Source organism: Tauraco erythrolophus, chromosome 5 (assembly GCF_009769465.1).
Source record: "Tauraco erythrolophus isolate bTauEry1 chromosome 5, bTauEry1.pri, whole genome shotgun sequence".
In the NCBI taxonomy this organism is placed as follows: domain Eukaryota; kingdom Metazoa; phylum Chordata; class Aves; order Musophagiformes; family Musophagidae; genus Tauraco; species Tauraco erythrolophus.
In genome coordinates, this window is record NC_141469.1 from 27,066,013 (window position 1) to 27,093,571 (window position 27,559).

General features: G+C 40.4%; 1 protein-coding gene across 1 annotated transcript; it reads right to left on the reverse strand.

The window, feature by feature from the left end:
- Positions 1–574: 574 nt before the first annotated feature.
- RMND5A (required for meiotic nuclear division 5 homolog A) lies at positions 575–27,288 on the reverse strand. Its single transcript, XM_009991396.2, has 9 exons — positions 27,115–27,288; positions 22,467–22,609; positions 15,254–15,388; positions 14,978–15,078; positions 9,786–9,952; positions 8,869–9,034; positions 6,145–6,247; positions 3,853–4,007; positions 575–2,500 (listed from the first exon to the last, which is right to left on the reverse strand). Exons 1-9 carry the CDS (start codon positions 27,254–27,256, stop codon positions 2,437–2,439), a joined length of 1,176 nt encoding a protein of 391 aa, XP_009989698.2. The 5' UTR covers positions 27,257–27,288; the 3' UTR covers positions 575–2,436.
- Positions 27,289–27,559: the final 271 nt, after the last annotated feature.

Here is a 27,559-nt window from a genome sequence, read left to right on the forward strand (position 1 = left end):
ATCAAATACTTTTTTTTTTTAGACTATGGATATTACCAAACCCTGGTAGAGAAAACATACACGTATCAGCTGCCAACTATATTTTAAGCATGAAAACCCTAGAGTAATATTTACTTTTCCCCGTTCAAGCACTTTCTCTAGTTACCAGAAGCATATCAGGCAGTAAGTAGTAAGAGACAACTGGCACCATCTCAAAGGACCAACTGGACAGCTGTAACAACCAACATGTAGACGTGTTTCACAAACGCCCAGCACAATATCCCATTCCTGTAAGCACATAAGCATTCTATATTAAACTGCCAGCGTCATCTGTTGGTGAAGCTTCAAAACTGCAAGCAATTATTTTCAAGTAAACATACAGGCAGCTAAGAAAATAAATTGCAATTATCTAGGGAAAAAAGCTGAGGTTTTGAATTAGCTATGGATCTATAATATGCACTATGTAAAGGAGAAAACAGGACCACTCTGTATTAAAAACATTCTAATACGCAAGTTGAATTTGTACCCTACTGACATTAACTAACTGTGCCATTTTTGCAATTGCGTTAGAGGCACTAGGAACACTAACCAGTGTTCACACCAATGCCAAAACACCAGCAGTGTAACGGAGAAAGAGATGCAGCACTTAGACTTCAGGGTGGTTTTCTGGGGTTTTGTTATTATTGGTTGGTTTTTTAAAAAAAAAAAAATACTTGATATGTCATTTCATATAAATTCAAAGCATTTAAGCAATTACACTCAAAAGAAAAGATTAAAAGCAATTTCAGCAAGACTAGGAAACCTACATGGAAAATAATATCCTCACCCGTTTATTGTTGATTTTACCACTTGGTAACGCAGTTGTTTTGAACTCAGTGTGAATACAATTTATGTTAGCAGAAAAATCACACACCTGTATTTTTCACATGTATCAAACACATTTAAAGTTTAAAATTTGTGTGCCTTGACTTGCTCCTCTTAATGTCTCTTTAGGGATGTCCATTGTCACCGATCCGATGGAGTCTCAGTCTCTCAAGCCAGGTGACATACAAATTCAAAAGGTGTAGATTTCTCAAAGACGGTCTTCTCTGTAGTGCATTGTGCTAGTGCATTCAACCAGTGTGTCAGTACTCAACCATATAAGCTTGGGGATTTTTTCTTTTAACTACACAATACAGAAATATAATTTTACATGTAGCTTTGCATGCCTTATGGCTGCTTGCCCTACTATAGGACAGTGCAATAAATACAAATATATGCACACTAGAAAAGATTTAACTGCCATGATCTACATCTCATTTATGAGTACAAATTTACCTAGTCAACAATATGACAAATTTAGCAGAAAAAGTGGCAATGGCAGTAATAGTCTACTACAAAAACAAGGCTAGAAGCAAAGTGTTCTCAAGCTACAGAAAATTTGCTACTTCCTAATATATGATGTAGGGCCCAGTTCTGCCAAGTGCAGAGTCGTGATCAGTAGATTGCATCAGAACATGCTTTCCCCCCATTTAACAAGGAATACTTCTACAATTTATTTGGTTTTGATAACTGTTTATAAATAGCACACTATAATGACTATTAAACTATACAGCAACATGACATTTATAGCCTAATCCTGAATACAAAGTTCAAAGAACATGACTACAAAGGCCAGAGAGCAAATGTCATTGACTAAAAGCATTTCCACTTCAGAATTTATTGAACGTTCTCTTACACGAACACTTCTCAATCGTGAAACCAAAGGAACAGGATTTCCTATTCCCCCTCTGCTCCAGTAGTAATTTAGCCACACATCACCCTTATAAATTAGTGATGGATTTTAACAGGTAGCCCCTTGGGGCTATATATTTTATATACTTTATATATATGCACATTTACTTTGAATTCTATGTAAAAGTTGAAAAAATGTTTCAAAGAAAAACTCAGAATATATCACAGCTTTTTCAGCGAAAAAAATACAAATTAGTTTTATAACCACTATTCAATTTATCAAACTTTTTTTTTTCTGAAGTATTTACCTTTAATTATGTACACATTACAGGAAATAAAACTTTTTCCACAAACATTCTCTAAGGTGACAGTTATCAATAGAATGATAGAATAATAGCAGGAAGAATATTAAACAAATGGGGGTGATCAATTTCTGCTTTTAAAAAGTAAAAAGTCACCATATAATTAAGTACAAAAACCTGCATCGAATGACAACTGCTGGTGTAGTAACTTGATCAGGTATGGAGACCAAGAGTATAGTAAAGCCCTATGGTAATAATATTTCTGTAGCATTTCTGCTTGGTATGTATATACTATATGTTGGCAAAGTTTCTGTAGCATTAGCTTATACAAACACAGGAGTCCTCAGTCTGCTGCATAAAATGGAACAAGTGTGTTTTAATTCTCCTGAAATGCACCTGAAATCCAGAGTGTCACTTACAAACTGCATAACGAAACTTTTCTTCAGAAAAATATCTGTTTGGCGTCGCCAGGGCTCTGTTCCATCGGACAATAGGGGCATTTTAATCTGGGAACAAAGACAACCCGTTAGAATCGCGGCAGTGTGCGACAGCCGAGCACCAAGCTTTTTCACCCATCACAAAGGTACCGAGTTTGCAACCATAGTCCTCCCTCTCTCTTTTTCCCCCCCTGTAGCACGAAACAAATGTACTTTTAAGCCATAATGCTTTACCTGGCTCCATTAAAAGTCACATTTAGCTGAGTGAGACCTTACCACGCTTTTCCTTCTAGTTATGTTCTGTCTCACCTTTCAGCCTCACACTCCTGAATTAAATACCAAGAAATTACTCTTCATGATTAATCTATTATTTCTACTTCTGGGTTAGTTTGTTGCATTTTAGTCATTTTAAATAGGCTGGTAGCTTTCACTTTGACTTCCTCAGCATGCAGAGCATTTTACTCTCTGGTTCCCAAAATGCTGTCATTTTACAACCCGCTTAGATCAGCTCCTGCAGGCTATGACTACAGAGGTCAGCCCAGCCTCCCTGCTGAGTTCTCCAACGATACATTACAATATTCCTTCTAGCACTGATCCATTTTGCCCCATCTCTAAGTTTGGGCCTTTCACCCCTCCTCGAGTTAATACTGTCGAAGCTGTGCTGTCACCAAAGCCAATCGATGAAAGCATCAGGAATGAGTGACCGGGCACAGGAATAACGTAGCAGCAAGTTTACTGGCTTAAAACGGCTCAAGTCACCCATGAGGGCATACCTTTAGGCTTTTCTAACAGGGCAAAGAATGTAAACATCACTCGACATCTTCCTTCACAGTGTCACTTATTTTCGCACTGGATTTCACAAAACAACTTATGGCTCAAAATTAAGCTGACAGCCTCCACGGAAGCTGCATATATTCAATCCAAATTACCACTGGTTCTTCCTCAAGGAAATCTGTATAGCTCGCTCTCTCCCATTTCCTCTTCCCAAAAGCCTGTAAGCACTCCACTGATATCTAAGGAGGAGTATTTCCACAGTGATAATTCAACTACCTGCTCAATTACTAAGCCGTATTTCCTCAGAGGTTTAATTTTATTTTTTAAGGGATGTTTCATGCATTACTAACCTTGCTCCCAAGGAAAAACTGTGTGTGTAAAAGCCTCCATTGAATTTAAGACAACACAACAGTACTTACAACTTGGAAAATTACTCTGCTTATTGCATTCCTTCACATAATCTCACTTTCTACAATATTTTTCTCCAGCACATCAATCCGGTTTATCTGGCTTCTAAGTAATTCTCTAAGATTAACAAGCTTCCACCAATTATGTAATTATGGAGACAGTTTTTCTGAAACATAGCATTCTAGTCTTAATATCTGTCCTTGTCTATAAGTTGCTTGAAATAAAAGAATGGTACTTACTTGCTGCCATTAAACATTTTATTCAAAGCATCTCTTGATATAATATGACCACAGACTAATTTCATAGGTGGATTATTATCTGTTGTTTGCTGACGAAGAATGGGGCAGGCAAATATTGAATGATACCAACACTTTTTACCAAGGTCCACTTCAATCTGTGAAAGAAATTAAGACGACAACAACTTATCTTGGGAAACTAAATTTCCAGATTATTATCCCTTTAGGTTATGGCTCCTACTTAACAGATTTCACAGTTCAGCTGTGAAGGCAGCAAAATCTGTTGTGTGGATGTCTGACAATTTCTCAGCCAAGAATACTCAATTGTGATCTTAAAATGATGATTTGCTTCTCCTCATCCCCAACAAAGCAGAGTATTCTGCCAAGGAACAAGTGCATGTTTGAGTGCGGATCTATGCCCTGGCAGGAAAACTAAGCTGATGACCCAGCAAGACTTTCTGTATTTCCTAGCCAGTGATTTCTGAAGTTGTTTAGATGATAGGCATCATTTAAGCCAGGGGAAATAAAAAAAAAAAAAAAAGAAAAAATGAAAACCCTTGGATTGATTATGTTAACATTCTACAGCTTCTTGAAAGACTCTCCCAACACCTACATGTCATGTCAATAATGAAGTGTATCAGAATCATTTATTTTCAGCAGCAACATGGAAGACACTGGTACAGCACAACTCTCACCATCAGGACTGAATGATTTCACACAGGGACATCCCACAGAGAAGAACAGGTCTGTGACTTCAGGAATCAATTGAGAAATGCAAAAATCACAACTTCTGTATGTGAAGCTCCTGGCTCTGACCAGTCCTCAGTTCTGACAGGTTTAGCCTTCAACAAAATCTGACAATATAACCTTTTCACACTACTCAATCTCTGTTTTTTTAAGTTCAGAATATGCAAGGAGATATACAAATACTATCAACTGATCTGCATCTGACAGCAATCTTTTCCCAAATGCTGCCTGACTAATCATTCCTGTCTGGACGGCAGGGCTTGAATCTGTCACACTTCGAGGTTACACTCTCAGTGTTACAAAAAACACAGCTGGGAGAAACTCAATACACGTACTCACACTACAAATTAATCTCTTCCAGCTACAATCAAAAAGGCTAACTCAGTTCATGCCCAGTTTGCACTAAATAGGTTTTCTTTCCAAATCAGGAGCAGGCCACTGGAGAGCTACACACACCTGGTAAGAGCTATAAAGGGAAATCAGGTTTCATAACAACTGAACTTCATTTCAACTGATACAAATGAGTTGTGCTGGAAGTATAATGCAGCCAATTCAGTTTCCATGTCCCCAGATATAGCACTAATTCTTTCATCTCCTATCTGCCTGATAAAGAGTCAGTGCAAAGCAACTCGTGCACAGAGCTCAAGCCTAGCTAGAGGAAGTTAATGTTTCTCAGTGGACGCATTTTCTTTGCGGTTATATAGCAACATCTCATAAGTGCGGCATAAGGCTGAGTGGAAGGTGAGAGCATCTGTTTTGTTAAGTCACTTGATCAAAGATCTTCTCAATGCGAAAGGCGATAACAAGTGAAGGGGAGAGCAACAAACAAAACCAAGAGATACAAACCCGACAGACAAACATAACGGAGACAGTAACAAGAAACAACGTTGTCCGTCACACTGATTGATAGGTCATCAAGAAACTGCAACCAAACCTGGACTTTGCAACAGGTAAGAATGCAAATCTGAGGGTCTCAGAGGAGAGGGGGTCAGCAGAACTACACAAACTGCAGGAGGAACGTGCAAGGGAAGGCAATTGGGGAGGAATGGCCAGAAAGGAGTATAAAAGGGGCCAGAAGGGCCATGCCACTACTTGGGGGTCCATGGACAAGCGTTTGCTTGTGAATCTAGACCGGTGTGTGTATCTCTCACTAGTGAATCTCAACCTTTACCAGCCAAAGAAGAGGAAGGGATCTTGGCTGTCTATAGGCATGTCTTATGCAAGCCCTGTGTGTGGGTGCTGCTGAAGGCAGCGCCTCGCCTGTGGCAGCCTGTGTAGCTGGTTGTATCAGTGTCCTTTGGGGGTGTGTGTGTGTGGGTGTCTGCGATTCCTGCTCAGCTTCGCTACTGGTCGAACCTAAGAACGGGAAAGCAGCAAGCACAGCCGTTGGCCTGGGACAGAGGCCTCCAGATCTCCGTACAGCAGGAAGCCCAAGCCCCAGAGCTGCTGGAAGCGGTGGCCATGTATAACATCCCTTAACATTCAGCACAAAGGAAACCTGAAAACAGCATTCGCCCACTGCCCTGGGGTATCACAGTGTCAACTCACCGGTAGTTCATCCTTCTGGTTCCAAACACCTGTGCACTGCCTTTGTTCAATAACTGCCTTGATATTAATTAGAGCTGGTAACGCTACACAACCTGCTGAAAAACTGCAGAAAAAGGAAATCTTAACATAAAGTGCCTGTTAGGAAATCACCATTTTTCGTATTTCTACTTTAAAGGTAAACTGGGACACAAGAGTGTTGTACTACTTCATTCAGTTTTTGTCTGTACTTCTAAGCTCCCTTCAAGTATAACGAGCAAGAGTTTTGGGGCAGGTTATCAGTTATCCTGCATCTTAGGCTAGGGCCCTCATGTACTACCTTTGGGACTGAAAAGAACAGTTAATCCCTGCTCTGAGTCTTATAATGAATTAATTTTCTATACCTACTTTGATTTTGAGCCATAGAGGAGGAAGACATCACGTTAGCCTATATAGGTAGCTGCTCTCTTAACTATGGAAGAGCACGTGCAGCCTAAGAGTTTCCACATAACCCTCATGTGCGAACAACCCATAATCCTTTAATTGTATGTAATTAACACGCAAAGAAACACGCCTTTCCACCTTCACCTTAAATCAAGAAAACAAATGTAGAAAAAAAAAAACCACAAGGAAGGCAAGCGAAGGAAGGAAACTACAGACTCTGACAAGAATGGCAGTACACAACTGAACAAAGTCAGTGTCCCAACAATTCAGCCTGCTCTGGGGGTTAGTTACCCATTACCAGAATTTACCACATTATTTTGAAATATTTCACTATGTTACAAAAGAATGCGTGGAAACTCAGTGTCATGCTTTAACAGATGTTTTGATGGATTTAAGTCTCATGACAGTAATGTAGGCCTGGAAATCAGTAGCAACAGAAATAGGATTTGACTTTGGTACCAGCCAAGTTTTATTCTCTACAGAAGTCACAATCTTCCTCTCCACCTCCAGATACTTGTTTTTATGTTTCTGCAGCAATGTTCTGGCTAGTTTACTTGGGAGGGAGGTGCCTGAAACCTATGGATCTTTTGCCTAAGCTAAGAAAAAAAAAAAAAGAAAACCAAAACCAAATACATCCCTCACCTCCAAACAGCCATTTTAATCCTTATACTCTGCTTTTTGGTTATTTCAGCCCTGAGTGTAACTTGTGGAAAGTTTAGACAAATAGTATTTGTAGAAATAAAAGCATCATTGCTTTAATAGTTCTGTATGAAAACATCTCTGGAAGTGCCACTTAAAAGTATAACAACTCAAGTAAATAGTAAATTCAAACGGTGTCCTGCAGTCCTTCACGACCCTGAACCACAACCTCCTTAGTAGAAGGTATTTCCCACTGACTCCACACAGTAACTCGGACCGTGAGGCCTGTACAGGGTTAGATACATAACAGAGAAACCCATCAGCTTTAAAAAAGTGACCGCTACTCATGTTCTAGAAAGCAATATGTTTTATAGTAGGGATTTAGCTTCAAGCTGCTTTAATTCCTAAAGGATTCGCAGCACTCAAAGGCCACACCAGTTTAGAACAGTCTTGTTTATGACAGCAGTATCAATACTACCTATACAGTAAATACATTTCAGTGCACTTGATTTCAGACCAGGCGCAAAGCAAGCCTCCAACCAATCCAGACATCAGTAACAGGGATTTTCCACTTCACCAAAAATCTCTTGGCCATTTGCACTGAAAACCACGTTACAGCATCAGTGCATGAGCAATTAAAATGTAAAGGACTGCTGTTAATTTGGCTAAAACAGGAAAAAGAAATAAAACCAGAAGTTTTAGATATCTATAAAAGCCTCAAACTGAAACTCGTGACGTTTATTGTAGAAAGGCAACGAATCTGAAAGTGCTCCCTTTGTTGCTTTTGTTGTATTTTGTGACAGAGATGCAAACAGGAGAAGCAGAAGGTTTGGCAATTTTAAGAGTCCTAAACTAAGCACAGAAGTCTAACAATAGTAACATGCAAACAGTAAAAAAAAAAAAGGTAGCAAAGCTTCTGCTAAGTACCAAATGTAGCCCAGAAAAATACATTATAATTTATTTTCTATTTAACGTCTGAAATGAAATTGAGCACATCAGGTGAGTGTATCAGGGGAACTGACATCCAAAGGCTAAATAGCAGCTAATCTGTTTTATCTTCGGAGAAGCTAGGAGATTAGATTGGTTTTTCTTCACATTTCCAACAGCCTCCTACAGATTTGCATTTTGTCAGATTAGCTACTGAGCTAGAAACTACCTCCCTCTTCTTTGCGAATGAGGTCCAGCAAAAAAATCTGGAAATTTTAGCAGCTGAAATCACAGCATAAAACTCTCTACCATTCTTCTAAGAAAACAGGTAAAGTAATATGTGATTAAAAACCAAGATGATCAAATGCTGACAAAATCATGGTCAGTTTGGGTTTTTTTTTTGCAGCTAAACAGCAGGGACAGTTTTCACACGTTTGCTGTAGGAATGACTGGCTGATTGCCATCCTCATCTTTCACGCTGATGTCTAAACTACAGAAGCCAAATGCCATCCATGAACACTTCCACTTGAGCTGCAAAGGTGCAGGGTAAAGAACAGCACACGGGAACCTCTGATTTCTAATCTTTGCAAATCTTGTCAGAGCTAATTGTAACTATAGTATTTATTTAATACAAGCTAGGTAAGATACTTCTCAAAATATGATTCTTTTGTCCTCAATAAGAAACAGAAACTCAACCACAATGTACTTGGTCTTAAAAGCAAGTGAAAACCAGCATACCTAACACTGAGAGGTGACTCAACCGAGAGACCCAGAAGAGCACAGGCGTCTCTTGTGAAGATGTCACAGATGTCCGCCCACTGGTTTGCATCTAATAGATGAACGTACGGAGAGTTCTCTATACCTTGCCGCAGATACACCAGGCTGCCCATCAAAACCTGAATATCTGTGAGGGACCAGGAATAGTTAGTTGTTTTATACTACAAATAAAACTAGTGTCTACAGTTTTATCTTTTACATGGAAAACAGGCAGATACACCAAATCCATAATACAGATCCTCACCTCTACAAAACACAATTACAGCCATCACAGAACAGACATCTACAGCTCCGGGAGCTCCGGCCCACCACGGACAGGTTGGGGGGTCATCTGTCCCTCTGCAAGCACAGCTTGCTGCCTATTAATTCACTTCCAATAGGTTTACTTTTTTTGGTAAGCTTTCTGACACATGCAGTACCCTAAACAAGAGGCTTTACCAGATTCAGTTTGAGATGGTTCACTTAACTCACATATTCCCCATTTTTCAAAAGTTTCATTTCTCTTTGTATTACCCCACGCAGCAGAAAATAGCAGATGACTATTCCAAGAACATTTCTGTGTGTTTTTAACACTGTACCCTGGCAGCCGGTCTATTCTAGATGTAATCTATGTATTATTTAAAGAGTCAAAAATCTTAAATTTAAGCAAACATGTAGATATACTGAAATATAATTTTGTGCTCTCTTTAAAAAAAAAAGCTGGGGGGGAATTAATTCAAATTGTAAGGATTTAAGTTTTAAGTGTTAAATACAAAAATAAGAAGCCTTTAACAAAATGAAAATAACGGAGTAAAACATGTTTGGAACATGATTTATATTTTACTACACGATGCCACATCCGCATGTTGTAAGTCCACTTAGTGTGACCAAAAACTTACCTTTCTGATGATTTAGGGCAAACGGCTGGAAGTTTTTTGCATACTGAAGTGCTTCTCTTTGATTTGCTGTTCCACCCATCAATAAACTAATGAAATATAATCTGTGTAGTTTAAATTCCAAAGAACTATTCTGTGCCATAAGCATTTCTCTGTTGGATACCGCCCACCTAGAAGAAACAAGGAGGTACAGTGGGACACGACACAAGAGTAATTAAGTGCCAGCCTACACCGTATGAAATTATTACAATTATCAAGCAGCTATTTCAAGGAGAATATGACTGTTCCCTGAACTTCTATGAATCTATACAGAGCACAGAAAAAGGCAAGACCCTTTACAAGAAACAGAGCTACACAGGGTACATAACATGAACGAAGGGACTTCTGGTGCTTCTGTACAGGTTAATTGCAAAATTCAACACTCATGGGCTGGAAGGCAAGACTGAATTAGGCACAATGTAAGGCAGAAATAGCTAGTATCTACTGTATTTGGATTAATACCACTTTGAACTTTAACAATTATAGATAGTCTTCAGCTGCACGTTGAAGTAGTTTGACCAAACCTACCAAGAACATATCTTCCAACTTCCTCTTTTGCCAAACATTTTCTCTAAGCTACTATGTTTATATGCGTGCGTATGTCACCCTGGAGAGGGGAAGTGTGTCTATGAGGGCCTCAAAGATAAGACATTATCCAGACCTTACAATAGGGGATAGAGGGAAGGGAAATCAGTTTCAATATCATCCTTTACCCTGCTTAAACTTTGCTTTCTGTGTTATTGTCAACTTGGGCAAGAAAAATATTTCTCACTTTCTGGGTCTCATTCACCATGACAACACTAATGTTTGGCTCCCAAATTACATGGCAGAATTCTTAAACAAGCACCAAGTAAAAATTAACTGAAATTTTCAAAATATTTCATAAAAGTTATTTTATTATTTAGATTTTATCAGTCCCTTTCTGGTTTTGGTTTGTTTTTTTTTTTTAGTGGTGGTGCTTTTTTCTCCTTAATTCAATTTAGTCAGGCCTAAATCAATCCAATCTTTCTCTTAAGAACCTCAAGTTTCAATGTTCCTCAGTACATCTGTTCCTCATTAGCGTTAATTAGTTATACTATTTTCACTGTGAGGGCCCCATTAAGCAAAGAGCTTTTCACTTTTCAGCAAAGAAATGAGGTAGTCTTCCTTAAAAAGAAGGGGTACGTGGAGCTTCTGCTCTTTTTGACCAATACTAAAATAAGAAAATTAAGCATTCTTACAGTACTGGTAAAACTTTCAATGCAAGTTAGCCTTCTGCATTAAAATGTAGCATTAATGAGCAAGTATCTACTTTCAATTTGTTGTGGTGAAAGTGTCAGGATTCTGACTTTACTGGCAAGAGTTTGTAATGACAGCAGTAACCTTTCAGTGGAGAACAGTGAAAAATGTAGCCTCTGAACTAAGAGCATCTCCACTGTCCCTAATTTCAAGCAGTTTCAGACAAGCAACCTCAGAAGACTGTCAACACTTATCTCCACCAGGAGGGAAGAGCACACTCATTAACCACAGGGTGTTTTTCTGTTTGTTTGGTTGGTTTTTTTAATGATCAGCGTCTACAGTTTAAACTGGGTATAGTGGCAATAAAGCTCACTGGACTAAGAAAACAAGAGCCTAAAGCTAACAACCATAGACCAATAAGTAGCTGAAAGACCAAAAAAAACCTATTATCAATAAACAGTAAGATTAGTCCACAGTCCCATTAATGAGATCTTAATCTGTATTGCATCAAAAGGGAGGCATCAAAAGAGCCTCCATCCTCTCCCTGCCAATATTTGCAGCCATGTGACACTACTTCATCGGGCTGAGATCGAGTCTATTTTTCCAAATTAGCTTTCAGGCAGGCTTTCCATTTTTAGCTCTTTGAGTGGCAGGAGAGATTTTTATCAGAAGAAAGCAGCCACAGAAGCCAGGCCTGAGGTGTTTGGTCTGGACGTGTTGTTCTTATTTCTAACGAAAAGACAAAAAACCAACAAGTGAGGTTTAAAACATTCACCACACATACTCCCTACAACCATCCAAAATCATTAGTAATCACAACACCTGTCTTCCTCCCTCCTCTCAAAATGACACTTCCAGAGTGTTTTCACTTCTGAGGCTTGAATCCATTTGAATTTTTTTAAAGTTTACAGTATACTATTCAAACCACAGGTACACAGAGCTCTCTTCTACCTCCCACATGGGATTTCACAAAGCCTAGCAAAGATTAAATTAAGTTTAAACCATAGCCCAAAGATCCCAGCAAATACCAGGACCTGTCCGCCTTGCTGCTTTATAGACGTAAGAGAAGACAATATCTCTTCCCCAGGACATTACAGTCAAAAGCTTTGAATCTGCAAGTCATTCCCAACAGACCTTCACATGGAGACCCACCTGGGCTCACAAGGGCCAGAATGCATTCAGAAAGAACCTATGGATTTCCCTCCTCATCACCAAATTACAATGGGAAAAGTCACTGGAAACTAATAGGATTCTGTGGAGATACACAGATTATATGGCTTAGGGTGCAGGCTCCAACCAGGCATCTACAAAGTCAAGTTGCACATCCCACAAAAAAAGAAAAATACTATGGTCAGTCATACCAAGTTTAATTCTGAAGTGTAGTATTGTTAGTGCTAGAATTGTTATGAGTAAGAAAATCTGAGAAAAGTACAATTAGGGTCTTTTTTTTAATGACACATGAATACTACCTTCTCTCTATCACCACAGCAGGGATTTGAAAGTCTTTTCAAGAAAGTCATTAATCTGACAACTCCCTTTCGATGGCAGTGACCACGAGCCATCCATGATTGCTTTGTTTCCAACACCTCAGTTAAGCCAAGCACCAACTGCAGAGCACTGGCAGAGCCAGAGAGACTGGTTACCATTTTCAGCCCTGCTCCCCTTCCTGGTTTATGATACTGTAATTTATTACCCTTGTGTAACACCGCTTTCTGCTTTAACACCACTGTCAGTAGCCTCACCCTAGAATGGGCCAGTTTGGGACTGCTTTTATGCACCCCTGAAGCTATATTTACTGATGCCAGCTTTAGCCATTTATTAGCTTTTCCAGTTCCTATCCTTCCTCCTGAACACTCACGCCTGCTGGAAAATAACATCGGAAATACCTTCACTGGAATCAGCAGTTCTGCAGAATAACCAGGCATTTAAGACACTGGTTACCTCCTAAACTGTATCGTTTTCTCACATTTTGATCATCCTCACCAACAACCATGGTTTTTACATAAGCATCGCTATAAATAAGGACCCTCTGTGCCCAGCAGGCAAAGAGAAGCAGATAGCTTTTGCACTGAGGAGTTTAAACAGAACAAACATTATAAACAAAAATGAGACGGTGGAGGAGGCAGACCAGCATACAAACCGTGCCGACAATACACCCTATTCTCTGTCCATTCAGCTGTCTTGGGAATAAGAGTTCCTTTGAAGAAGGACCATGCTTTCTCCTTTGTTCAAAAAAAACATTTAACACATTGCAGGAGCTGTAAGATACAACTAAGCAGCAGCGAGTAAGGCAGAAGGTTTAGCTAACTGGCCCTTGAGTAAGGCAGAAGCTTTAGCTAAGTGGACCTAAAATGAGTTTAGTGACTTCAAGTGGATGAATAACAGCAAGTCACTGTTCCGCAGAGAGCATCCTTCGCAACAGCGACATTCCTATTTGAACTACAAGAAATACGTAGTGTAGCTGACAGTAAATCCTGTTTCAGCTGTAACACGAGGCACTTCAGTGTTGCCTCCCTTCAATTGGCCAATTCAATAGCAATAAGCCACCTGAGTTTTCCATCTGTGTAACTGTTCAAAGACCAACTATTTAGGTCAAACTTTGCATGACCCAGAAGCATAATCCAGGATTTAGTTTACGAACACCACAGTTTGAATATCAAAGTATCCCTGCACTTAGTTTAGATGCCAATGACCTCTGAATTAACATACCTGTGTTGGATCACGTTAAATGGAAAGGAAAACATTTGTTGGTATGAAAAACATATTGAATAATGCAAAAAAGGTACTTAAAATGTATGAATTATGCTCTGGAATTAAATAGAAATTTTGAATTTGCTTTGTTTCACTGTTGCTATTTTTAAAAAGGTTATTTCAAAGCTTGATTTTTTTTTTCCCTTACTTTTGGGATCAACCTAAGCTTACCAAAGCTCTCGCAACCTAAACAAAAAAAAACCCACAACACACCACCACAAACAAAATTCAGAAACATAGGCCGAGGGGTTGTTTGAGGTTTTCTTGTTTTTAAAATAAAAGCTGTTACATATCTACTACTGGAAATCAAAACAGTAGCCCATGAGACATTTCATCAAGTTTCCCTCTTCACCAACTTTTAGCACTACTTACATGTCCAATGGTTGTAAAGTTTACTAAGGTCAAGAAAAAAAATCCTAGTATAAGGTTGTTTGATAGACCTCAGATATTGCCAGACTTGATTTCAGTCTAAGCGTTCAGCATTATCCAGTGATTCGCATTAACTGAATCGTTTTGATCAGAAGAAACCTCACTAAGATCTCACTGTCAGTCCAGGCTCCCAGCTCACGTACGGCAGAGATGTTTCCTGCTGAGGAAAGGGACGCACCTCTCAACCAGCATTATTCAGCACCCACCAGGCAGCAGCAGCCTGCAAAGTACACACCTATCCTTTCCCCTCCTCTTCCTACCCTGTGGTGCCTTATCTGGGAAGTGAAAGCAACCTGAAGAAAAGTGAGAACATTGACCCCAAGTCAAGTTCTGCTCACTCCAAGGGCTCTGTGAAACCAAAGACTTGGTGATACCCAACAATTTTAATAAATCCTGGTATCCTCCGTAATTGAACTTTTAAAGTAAGGTTCACTAATGATTGGCTACAAGGCTAAATACCATCATGGCAGACAACTGTTTCTGTCAGTGATGTTTCTTCCCAAAACCTTGAATCAGCAACACAAATGGTTCAAGTTAATCCTTAATCTAAGAAAGAGATCCTCAGTGAAGTACTGCCCATAGGGAGGGACACGCAGGAGACAAAAGGAGAAATAAGAGGTTCACTCAGTAACTAGACCTCTCAAATGACAAATGGGGACACATCAAATATACTAAAGGCAATATTTTAAGTGAAAAAACTAAGAATTCGTTAAAAGCATTTAAAAACAAGGGAGAAAAAAAAACCTGAGTAGACTCACTCTAACGCAGGTCTCAGAACTCTAACTTTTAATGCTTCCAATATTCGATTCAACTCCACAAATGGTTCTTTTTGACTTTGATCTATTGATAGACCAGATTCCTGAAAAAACAAAGGCAGGCAGTCTTTAGTTGAAACATAAAAAAATATGGGATTAAACTGCTGGTTTTCTGACAGTTTAAATATTCACCTGGATCATTAACATTCAAATGAGGACGCTAACACAAAGCATAATTTTCAACGGTCGATAACATTCAACATCCACGCCTATTGTTACCTGACAAAGTTCCTCAGCTACATCCAACATCCCCTGCCGGAAGAAGTGCTCGACCATCACCTCGTTGAGGATCCGCTGGCTGTCCGCCTGCCAGCACCCATCTATCCCCACGCTGCTGATGTCGGAGTCAAAATTCTGAAACATACAAATCAACAGTTAATAGGCTGGAACAAATTACTTCATGTAATTTTTCTCTAATTATGCAAGACACTTAGGTCTCCACCCTGATGCTTTCTGCCTGTTACTCAGTTGGCCCTCAATTACCTCCTGTTCAAAGTCAAATACATCTGTCAGCTGCTTCATTATCTAGTGCACAGAAGAAGAAATCCTTTGGCCTGCTTGTTTCAAGTTTGACTATTATCCACTATAAGGAATTACACTGACAAATTAGAAATCTAGCTAGCAAATTAGAAATCTAGTTAACTAGTAAAGGGGGTTCCAGACCATGATGTGTTTTTGAAAGAAGTATCTGCAGAAAAGGCTTTTTCCATACGTGAAAACTGAAAACTCATGAAGAAAAGAAAACAAAATCTCCTACGCTAGAATCAAAATAGCATTATCAACGCATCACTGTCACTACAGAACACCAAATTAGAAGTAAAAGCTTTAACTCGAGAATTTTTTACATAGCTGGGGGGGTAGACAATGCTGAAAAAGGAAAATGTCACTTCTCACCCACCCCCAAACGACAATGAAATTCAAATCTCTGAAGACCTCAACATCCCAGCAACGGGACAAGCTTTGAAGATCTGAGAGATCTTTTACAGATCTAACCCTGATGATCCTACTGCTATGTATTTTTAGGCCAGTGGCCTACGGACATATTCCAGGAATAAGTAAAAATATTGTCACTGTGACTCTTTAGTAACACTTGGCACTGCTTGGCATGGTGCCTCTTGGCAGCAGAAGAGCAACACTTATTCTAACCCAAGATATAAAACAGGATTTTAACTGCTAACATGTTTTATGACCGGGGCAGGCAGGTTAATTTGAATAAAAATCCTCACCCATTGCCTAAATAAAACCTCTTGCAAAAGAAATAGAGTCTAGAAGTCAGTGCATTGCTTGCTGCCTGACCTGATGGTCTGCTAACTACAGCTCTCTTCCAGGAAGGAACTTCAGAAATCAGAAGTTTGGTGAAAATAGCAGTACTTCAGCTACAGCTCTGTGACAATCGACAGTCCTGCACAATACGGAAACACCTACCTAGCACAAATGCACGCTTCTGTCAAAGCAGGCAGAGCAAACAACACAAAGTTGGTACAAGCTATCTGTCAACCACGTATTATCGGTTCCTCCTCAGCCAGCACAATGCTGGAGCAGCAGCAGGTTAGCCGATACCCCACCTGCTGTAAGGTCTGCCAGGGCAAGGCTGGATAATCAACTTGAGAACAAATCTGAGCAGGCGACGTGGTTTTACGTTAGACTGGCACTTTGTATTCCAGGGACACGACACCACCGACCTGCAGTAGGAACCCAAAGAATCGTATGTTGTTTTGTCAAAACACACGCCAGGCAACAGACGTTTGCAGAGCGACACTGCCAAAAGCATTCAGAAGCCTACTATTAACCTGTTTCAGCAGTTAAATCGAGTTGGAAGGAGATTCTTGAACTAAAAAAAGGTAGAAAACATCATGGTAGCGTCAAACTTTCAGACCAAGGGGTCACTTGCACAAGTCTCTCTTGCCAGCTATGCCTCCCTGCTTTTTCCTTAGCAGGAATCAAATACTTTCACAATTGAGGAAGTAACCAACACTAACCGCAATTGAGATCTCAGCCTCAAAGACTGAAACTGCTGCCTTTATAGGCTGGCTAGAGAAGACCAGAGTGGCATGAAGCAATCAGCTACACTGAAGGCAGATGCATGGTATAGCATCTCCCACACAGAGGGGATCAGCCCTTCAGAGGCGGCCTTACCACCAGTGAGCATGTCCACTTCCAAAACAGCAAGCAGGAAGTTAAAGGGGGACACGCCAGCATAATTCTGTAAAGCTTCTCCTTCTGCCTTCCAGTACTCTGCACAGCTCAGCTTCGAACTGCGTCTTCTTTTTACTTGCCACTTATTAATTTCCAGGGCAGCCTTCTCATGCCTGCATGCCTGGCCTCAAAATCACCACTCCCTTCAGGTCTCTTGGCAAACTTTCAGTGAAACATTGATCTTAGGTGAGCAAATCTTTCAGAGATGATGGAGCAAGACAAACATTTAAATTATTGCCATTGATTCAACTCTCACATTTAACAACATTTTGACTTGAGCATCTTAACCTGTAAGCTCCTCGTCACGCTGCGCTTGTCTTTAAGCTGCATCTTGAAAGAATTTAAGCATCTGAAGACTAAACAATACTGTTCTTATTTGTGCCAACCCTTTGAAGCCTTTAGGGTTCACCACTACTGCTGATTCTGGCATCACTGTCCAAACACTACTAGCAGATAACATAAATCCATCAACAATGCAGTACAGGAATACTGGAGGCAGTATTAAGAACACACAAGCTTGCTTTTGTTACTTAGATTCTGGGGCAGGGATCATCAGTAATCTATAAATAATTGACTTTAAGTTATTCTTCATGCAATTTAAGTCCTATTGAATGTATAACCCTGTAAGAAGAAGTAGTATACTTCTGGGCAGTTAACAACCATTAGAGCTCAACTTATGCCTTAAAAATCATCGCATCCTTCTCATTGCCTGGGAACAGAGATGGTAGAGCCATTTATTTTAGTTCCTTCATAAAATCCACATTTTGTTCTGAAATAACAAACCTATGAGGTTTGAGAACCTTGAGAACGCCATCGTAAATCAGATTTTTTTTTAAAACCCATAAAAGATGGTAGGTAACAATGAGTCATATCAACCTAGACGTGCTGCAGATTCAAGTCACATCATACAACCCAAGGATCTCAATTTTTTTCTCTCCCCCTCATCCATTCTCCAATCAACCCAGTCTTGACCATGTTCTAATTTCAATAACTTAAAAAAACACAAAATTTCTGAGGTCTTTATCATACGTGGGATTCTACAGCTCTGCCTCCACTGGGTCCTGAGAAGCTTCAAGAACTGACTGCACATACTACAGCAAGTGACTGTCACACGTCAGAGCAAATTACTGCTTGCCTTTGGTTTACCTATTTCATAACCGTCATGCATGCCTGATGTGCTGGTGACTACACGTCTCTCAGTTTTGTTTTCTAAATGCTAACAGTATGCTAACAGATGGCATGTGGGGTTTAATAAGATTTCAAAAGTTGAAATAAATTCCATACGTTACAAACTCCAGAAAAGTTATTTTGTGCTTTTCAGATTTTAAGCTTAGAAGAGTGTCAGTTCATACTCCCCAGAAACAAGCCTTTTAAGAGCCTAACTTGTAAGCCTCAGGCTAAAATGTAGAATATTATGTGCTAAATATACCAATGATATAAAGCACGTTACTGGTAATTGCTGTAACGTGAGAAGGACTTTAAGACGCACGCACACACAAGACGGACTATTTTAACCAACGTGCAACCTTCCATGTTGTTAGTTACAACACGACATGAAGAAGGATGATGATTAAGGACAGTTTTATTCTTCAGTTTCTCAGCTGAGACTACTTTCTGTATTCCTCCCTTCTGCTGAATTCTGACCCAAAATACAAATAAAACAGGTGTTTACCTTCTCTGTTCAGTTTATTGATTCATAAGATAAAGCTCAACTTGCAAAGACTCTGTATTTATCTAGCCCCATTCTTCACAGCAGCATAATTAAATTATGTTCAGTAAAGGCTTTTAGTTTGTCTGTATACAAGTTTTTACGTGAAAAAAACACTGACTTAGGTAAAAGTTTGCTTTCTCAAAACAAAGATTGGATTAAAACGTTGGCCTTCTAAAAACAGGTTTAGAGTTCAGGGAAAAAAGGGAAGGAGCTACCATTTACTCCATTTACTTTCCTGAATGAAGGCATTTAACCACTACTTAGACAGATTGCTGCTAGAGGGAAAACATTCACTAGCCCCACCAAACATGCTTTGAGATCAATTCAAATAATTCCAGAAGAGTGATTGATTTACAGGGAGACTGATGAGTTCGCCACCTGATAACAACTTGCTGAACAACAGTGACAGATGAGTTCTGGAAGCAGAGCAAATGCTAGCACAATAAAGAAAAAACTGGATACAAACAATTCCTTTTAAAGGAGAAAATGCTCTTTGGAAGAAAGGGTAACCCTTCATGGCTCAGAAGCATGTAATCCGTGCAGAACTACCATGAAAAAAGGTCTAGCTTATCAGATAAACTTTCCAGGAACTGCTAACTAAAAAGCAATACACAAAGTTTTGGCATTTCAGACTTTAGCATGGTTCTTATGCGACGTCAAATTTGAACTTCCTTTTGAAAAATGCTTAGGAGCTTCTGTTCTCAGAGTGAACTCTGCAGGCAGCCAAATCTAGGTCCCATCCAAGTTCACAAGCAATGACTACACTAACTTAAAAAAAATCAACCAGACTATAACCCTGCCTCAACACTAGAAAAAAGAAATTTAACCTGAAATTTGCCACAAGCAGGTAATTCAGCAAGTTCTTTCAAAATCCAAGCTTGTTAAGTAGGAAGTTTGTTGATTCTACCTGTAACAACAGCTGTCATTTGGATGTGTCACATCAAATTGTTATTAACATTAGCATGTTTCCCAATCTCAAATCAGGCAATAAAATAATGAGTTATGTTTATCTGTGCCTGAGCATGTACACAGCCAGGAAGACCGTAAGTAGTGTTCTAGAGATGTTAATCCATCTATAAAATGAATGAGGAAAAATGCTGGAATGAGGGTTTACGTGTGACAGAAACAAAACTCAAATCTCATGAATCAAGGCAAGGGCTGTGCTTCTTTAAATTCTAATGAGCATTTTTATTCAGAAAGCAGCAGTATTTTGCCCAGAACGTGCTGAGAATCAATTCACTACGTCAACTACACTTAATTGCTTCTGTTGGTTTAAGCTTAAGTATGTTAAGGGGAAGGGACGGAGGGAGGGCAATTTCAATGGGTTATGGGACTTGGATGCCAACAAATACTTTGCTGGCAGGCCTCAAGCCTATTTCTCAGCAGCAGAGGGAAATCACATTAAGTACATATAGAAGATTTCCTTCAGATGTCACTGTCCAGGGAAGCATGAAGTTCCACCTGGATTTAAACATGACAACGTATTGATCTGACAAGCAGGCCGAGACTTCAGGGTACATTTTAAAGTAGTTCCCTTAAGATACTATAATCAGGGAAAACTAATAAAATTCAAACTACTTGCATAAAAAAAAAAAGTCAAACAAAGTTCATATTTAAGGAGACAATCCTAACTGATGTTCTGAACTTCATAAAAATACATCCCTCAGTACAAGCAGAACTGGGGACTCACGCAGTTCCCACTGCTTCTAGTCTTTTGATGGAACCACCACAGACACTAAGCAAGATTTAAAATCCAGAGGAATGAGCACACCGAATCCAGCAAACTGAGCTCATTTTTTAACACCTTACTGAAAAAGCCCTTCTGACACTCAGCAGGCACAGAGAACATTATTGGCACAGCTTCCACTATTTTAGAAAACCATACACTTGGAATTTAAAAAACGCTTTTATTTACAGCTATCCTTTTTTAAACAAAAACAGTAGATGAACTTAAAACAGCTGGACAGAAGCAACAATGGAAAAACTATGCACGTGACAACTGAAACAGCTATTCAGAGATTAGACTCGAGTTTAAACTTTATTAAGCTTGCAAGTGTTCTTTCCTTTGGCTTCCAAGAAATACTATCACCAGTTTCCATTGAATATTCACCCCCTCTACACATGACCTAAGGCTGCTCTAGCTCAGAGTATTGAAATGAAAAAGGTATAGCCAAACCTGAAAGCTTATTTGTACAAAGTCCACTCGCTAAAGCAGAGTAGGAAAGTTTCAAACTTAGGACAAGATTAAATATATTTATTTCAGGTTTTGAGCCAGTAATAAGGATGGAATTTTACTCTAGTTAATTGGTTTAGATACAGCAGCAAGGATTAGAGACAGATGCATCCTTAAGCTTTGGATAATGGTGACGCTTGGATTAAAGCTGTTAGTACCAAGTTTGAGCTCTCTGTGATGGTCAATCATTGATATAAGCAAGAAATGTAACAGTTGCACGGACATTCTGCCCAATAATGTACCATCACATACTTTTGCTCTCCATCACACAACTGTTAACAGATTATCGTTACTAATAAAGATTCAATGAGATTCCCAGAGGATGAATGAGTGCTCTGTAATGCTGCAAATGTCTTTGTCCAGATGAAAAGACTTGCTTGTGTCTTCCTCAGCACGATTATAAGGTGCACCTCAAACCAAATGTTTAGATCCTATCATCGTAAGCACGCTTTGACATGAAACCATTGCATCAGAATGTCCAAAAAAGCAAGTGCAAAACTCCTTGCATTCAGAACTACTTTATCTGAAAGAACACATAGATGGAGAAAAGCAGGACCTGAAAGCATACACATAGCACCCCTTACCACAAAAGAGTTCTACTATCATTTCAAAATATTGTTAATATCTACCTACAAAAATACATTCAGATCCCAGTTATTCTTGAACCTGGAATTCTTAACACAAATGTCTCATACCCAAAGCTTCAGAGATAAGCTCCCTACCTTATTATTTGTTATGGCATAGACACAGATACCATGAGAAGTCGAATCTACTCTGCTCGCATCAAGAACACTGCCTGTTATAAAATTTATCCCCAAGAACTGATACCGCGCCTGAAATACATACAAAATGTCTTAAAAAATTCTCTGGTTTTATACTGCCTTCTAGAACAAAATGCCACTTTCGAGTTACTTGCTACTGACAATTAACTAGAAATGCAATACATATATATGTGTTAAAAAAATAGTATTTCTTATTGAGACAGATACTGAAGCAAACATTTTGCTAAATTGATAGAATACCTATTATTACTAAGTCTAGTAATATCTACAGGGCATGTTCTCTTGGAAATTAAGAGCTCTGAGCTGCCCCAGAAGGAATACTCTGTATACAACGAGTTCTGACAGCAAGTACTGTACACCCCACTGTCCTGTCTCTCTCACAAGCCTATGATTCTGCAGTTGACAGGAAGATTTAATTAAGATTAATTGTACTATAAATCTGAATTTTGTAAAGCAGAGCACACATCACACAATACATGTGATAATACAATCAAACCACAATATAAATACCTTATCAATGGCTTTTCCAACTCGGGATACACTGCTGTGAATGTCCTTATGATCTGAGGCCAGTTTTTGAACAGTGTCTTTTATTCTTTTGCAACACTGTGTCATAACAAGTGAAATCGTCCCCGACAAGTCTCCATCTTGAGCTAGACAAAGGAGAGGAAAATTAATAACTTTGTTACAAACAAACGGTAACATTAAATCTCTTAATATACAATAAAGACAAGAAATGGTATTAAAAGAAAGAAACGCAATCTAGAGAGTATTTGCAAAGCAAGATCAGTTTAAATAAACGAAGGCATCTAGGACAAGGCTCATCCATGGAATTAGGAATCCAGTCAGATACACAATGACAGTAGACAGGTGAAATAGTTTAAAACATTAATGTAAGGTTCTCATGTGTCTCAGTCACAGTAGATTAATAAACACACCTCAAAGAAACACTCCACAAATCTCACAGGATAGAAGAGGAAGCTACTGAATCTACTACAGGATCAGTCTCCTTTTAGACAGCTCCCTGAAGATACGCCAAAACGTCATGTTTAACTTCAAGAAGATGCAAGTACCAAATCTGGATTAATGGAACCCAATTCTCCTCAATGGACGAGAAGCAGCTCATAAAAGACCAGACTGTGAATATCAGATCCACTCTTTCTTGTTAGAAGATTTATTCTCTAGAAACTGTGACGTTTTTAAAATGATGTCCAACCAGCAAGTGCAATGCTATATGACCCATTCTATGGACAAAATAATAAATATGAAAGGTTTACAAGCCCCGGACCTCATCACCACACTTAACACTTTACACCCTTCGTGCTTCAACTCAAACATCACTCAGTAGCTTTAGTCAGAAAAAAATTTTACATTCTTTTGTACTTTACTCCAGTCCTTTCTACCAGCTTTTGATTTCAAAATACAAGGAGAGTCTCTTTTCCAGTCTCACCTCTGAAGGACCCTCCTTCCTGAAAGTTCATTCTAAATGAAGAATTTTTCTTTTAGGGACACAGACTTAGCAGCCTTCAACCACACAGGAAGGTTAATTTAAGTGGGAGAGCAGCCCAGAAATACTTCATGTGAAAAAAAACAAAATCCCCAAAATAACTCTTTAGAATAAAAGATTTAAAAAGAAACCACATTTTCCATGAAGTTTGTTCCTTTCTCATTTCATATTTTAACACGTCTTTGGTTTCAGCAGCACTTTGGAGTCCAGTTTCTGGTATTTCATGGAAAGCAAAACTCAAGTGCATGGAACTGATGCTGCAGGATCGGCCACCCGACAAACAAGAGAAACTAGCTGTAACTCTTACAGTGTACCCTTAACAATACACCTCTGAGAAAGCAAAGGAAATCCAGAAAAAAGGTGCAATCACAGGGGGTAGGGCATAATTTACCAGCCACTTATTCTAGATTCTTTCCTTTGTGCATCCTAACTCTCAACCCCGCCACTGACGTCGACAGCAAAAACAACCCTCTGTTGTTGCACATCAAAACCAGCTCATCCCTAGAACATCCCTAGAAATAGCTCCTGTTCATCCCCACAGGTCCCAGCTGAGGAACCCTTAATGGCATTTTTGCAACAGCCATAGCTTTTAAGAAAAAAAAAAAACAAACAAGGCTTTAACTTTTCTTCTCCCTTCAGTCACACGAAGCCAATGACCACCTTCCAGGCAAAGGGCTAACAGGGCTCTATATTTTCCCTGGCAAATGTGTGAGGAGCAACAGGATTGGAACAGTCTCTTCAGTGCACATCCACTAACTTAACTCTGTGCATCCTATTAAAAAAGAAAACTTCACTCAACTATTACATGAAGTCCGCCTCCTAAAATTATTTCAAGAATAATCATTATTTCTTGGTTGCTCTTTAATTTTTATGACAGACATATAAAAATAACATGGAGGCTCTTAAATAACTCTCTCCTGACTTTTGCCAAGACAAACGATCAGTCAGAGATTATGCAACAAGTAAAATGGAAATACTCATTCCCCAATATACAGAAAGGTTAAAATACACTCTGTTAATAGCCATTTTTTGTGAGAAAAGCCATTAAGCTAAAACTCAGAAGACTTACATGGGTAACTGTTTTTACCCCAAGCAAATAAGTGAATTGCTGTTCCCTAACACCTCCTGCAGCAGAAATCAACTACGGTAAAGCAATGAAAATGCCTACACAGGAAAAGCTATCAAAGCCGTAAGAGAAAAAGACTTCCCCCCCCCGCACCCATCTCTTTTCACATTTAATTAAACTATAAGCTACTTCTAATAAATCAGCAGAAGAAAGCCTGCAGACGGTCATACCAGTAATTCAGTGTTCACAGAACACTACAGACTGACAGCCTCTCTCTGTATTGTGTATGCACAGTCACAATTTAAAAAAAAAAAAAAAAAAAAACCAAACACATTAGCAAGCAGGCACAAGGCACGGAGTGGAGTCCAAAGCCAAGTTTACTCAGTCAGACACGTTTTTACCACCCAAGAATACGTAATCTTGCCTTGGCTACTCCAGGAGGTGAGATATAGTAGGGGAATAGAGAAGAAAACCAAACTTTGTCTTCCTACTCACAGGCCCTGGCACAGGGTTGTTCTGTACTTCAGCTTTAATATGAAAACAACTCAAGAAATTTTTAAGAGACAGTATGAGTGAGGAAAAGAAAACCAGTTGAGAGGTTGAAGCAGCTTCTAACAGTTTCTTTTTCTCCTCCCACTTCCTTTTTATATCCACTGTCTATTTAAAGTCTTTTTATACATCTTTACTCTCAAATCTTGCCCTACAGCATTAATTTCTTCCTCAGCAGTGAAGATTTTCTTTTCTTTCCCTTTTTTCCTTTAAAATTATATATGCAAGCACATTTCTGCAGTTCAGATCCCTGAATTACAGAGCTGCCCATTAAGAAGTCTGGCTGCTTCCACTTCCATTAATTTTCAAAAATACTCAGGATACACTATATAAAAGCTGCAAATACCTGTTCTTATTAGAAAGTTATAAATGACATGTTAAAGGAAGAAAATAAGAATTTTGCCACCTATGAAGCCAGCTTACCCTCAGATGCCAAAATTGAACACAGTCCCCGGATGTTTCAGAGTGCACTAATAGCATACTGGCTTCATTCTAGAGTACTTACTAAAAGAGAACTCAATCTGGGATGCAGTCTGCCAGGACAGCATCACCACTTATTCATCAAGTGCTGAAAACATGCCCAGGGTCTTCACCGGACAGTCCCAAAAACTCTTAACTCAAGTCTGATGGAAAACCCAACAAGGACCCTGAAGGAACGGCATACTAGAACCTTTTAATTTTATTACAAAGAGAATAAAAGCTCTGGACCTGCAACAGGATTCTCACAGACAAATCTTAACAGCCCCACGGAGTCCTATGAAGATCAATAAAAGCATAAGGGTCACGCCACGCAGCTTTCCAGGCAAGGTCAGCATCTCAGTTTGTGAAGACACGCATTTTATCGACTGTCCTTAATGCACAAGCCCAAACTGTTTCACACGGCACAAAGTACATTTATTGAAACACAGTTCAAAACAATGCGGAAAAAACCCAATTGTTATTTCATCCCAAATAAATGCCTCAGAACCAGAGTCCCGTGTTTGCTCTCTATGGACATTGCTGCGTACGCGCAGCAGCTCCAATACACTCGTGTTTATGTTCCTGGAATTATACGGACTTGTGAGCTTTGTACCTGTATTTGTACAAGACTACAGTAAACACGTTTTCCTCTGAACAAAACAAAAGCAGATTCCTCAAAACAGTGAAACAGCATAGTTTGCTCTCAAGTTTGGGCTCAGGAGCCTGCACGTTTCCATTTTTAATCCGTGAGCCATCACTCGCTTCCTGCGTGGCCTTGGGTAAATCGCTTCAGCTGCCTCACCATCCCCTCCCACCCCATCAATAAACACTGCATTACCTCCATCTCCGGGATTTCGCAAGGTTTAAATGTCTCATGTTTACAGCACGCTTTGGCCATCTAGCCCGCCTGCGCAAGGGCTCAACATCAGCTGTAAAGCACAGACAAGACCTAGGAGGCCGTGTTTGCTTCCTGCTACAGAGTGGCTTTACCCTAAACACCTCCAAACCTAGCCACATCAAAAGAAAACATCTTAGTGACTTAGGAGGGAAAAAGAAAAGACAAAAAGGGAGGGAAAAGAAAGAAAGCAGGGCAGCCTCGCTGTTGACTTCCCCTGGAGGTGACTAACCCCACTGTAACTCAACACGAAGGCGCAGAAGCTATGGACACGCTGACCAGGTCACACCGTACCTGCTGATCAGGAGCAAACACTCCTCTCCAGCAGCGCACAGAAGGCAGGGGAGGCCCTGTTCCCACCTTTAACTTTCCCCTGTCAGAAACGCACGCAAAGCTCCGACTGCAGGGGGGCGAGGGGAAGCAGACCTCCAGCTCAGCCCCTTCCCAGCACAGAGACCTTCCCCGGGGCCGGCCATTATTAGCGAGGCACCAACCCCCGGGAGCGGGGAGCGCGGTTCGGCCCCGAGGCTGGAGGGGGAGGAGGGGGGTTCACCCTGGAGAGGTCCCCCCGCCCACAACGGCCCGAAGTTTTGGGCCTTTAACCCCGGCAGCGGGAGCCGGGCCCCGCCTGCTCGAGGCAGGGGCAAGGGGGGAAACAGGGTGGGGGGGTGTCTCCACGTACTCTCGGTCTGGAGGATCTCCCGGCGCAGCCCGCCCGCGTACTGGATGAGCTCTTCCAGGCTGCGCTCGCAGAGCTGCCCGTAGCCGGAGAACTTCTGCAGCACCTTTTCCAGCTCCCGCTCCACCGTCACACACTGGTCCATAGCGGCCGGCACCGGGCCGCGCTCCTCCTCCTCCGCCGCCGCCGCCGCTGGGCCCCCCTCTCCGCTCGGGCCCCCCTCGCTGCCCACCCCACCCTCGCCGCCCTCCGCCAGCACCGTCCCGCCGGCGCGGCGCGGCCCGGCCCGGAGCGCCGCTCGCTCCCAACTTCCCCCGTCTCCCCGGGCTGCGGCAATTGTGCGCAGGCAGCGCCGCGGGCAGGCGGGGACCTCAGCACCGCTCGGCACAGGCAGCGCCACAGACGCCTCAGCCAAGGATCTCCCCACCGCTGGCCAAAGGAAGGGCAG

What these genes read in the sequence shown, in the direction of transcription:
- RMND5A (XM_009991396.2), bottom strand. Translation starts at nt 27,256, where the DNA reads ATGGACCAGTGTGTGACGGTGGAGCGGGAGCTGGAAAAGGTGCTGCAG. An exon ending in TTGGAAAAGCCATTGATAAG is followed by an intron (nt 15,389 to 22,466) that starts GTATTTATATTG and finishes TGTATGTTTCAG; the next exon opens with AATTTTGACTCCGACATCAG. An exon ending in GAGTCACCTCTCAGTGTTAG is followed by an intron (nt 6,248 to 8,868) that starts GTATGCTGGTTT and finishes CTTTTTCTGCAG; the next exon opens with TTTTTCAGCAGGTTGTGTAG.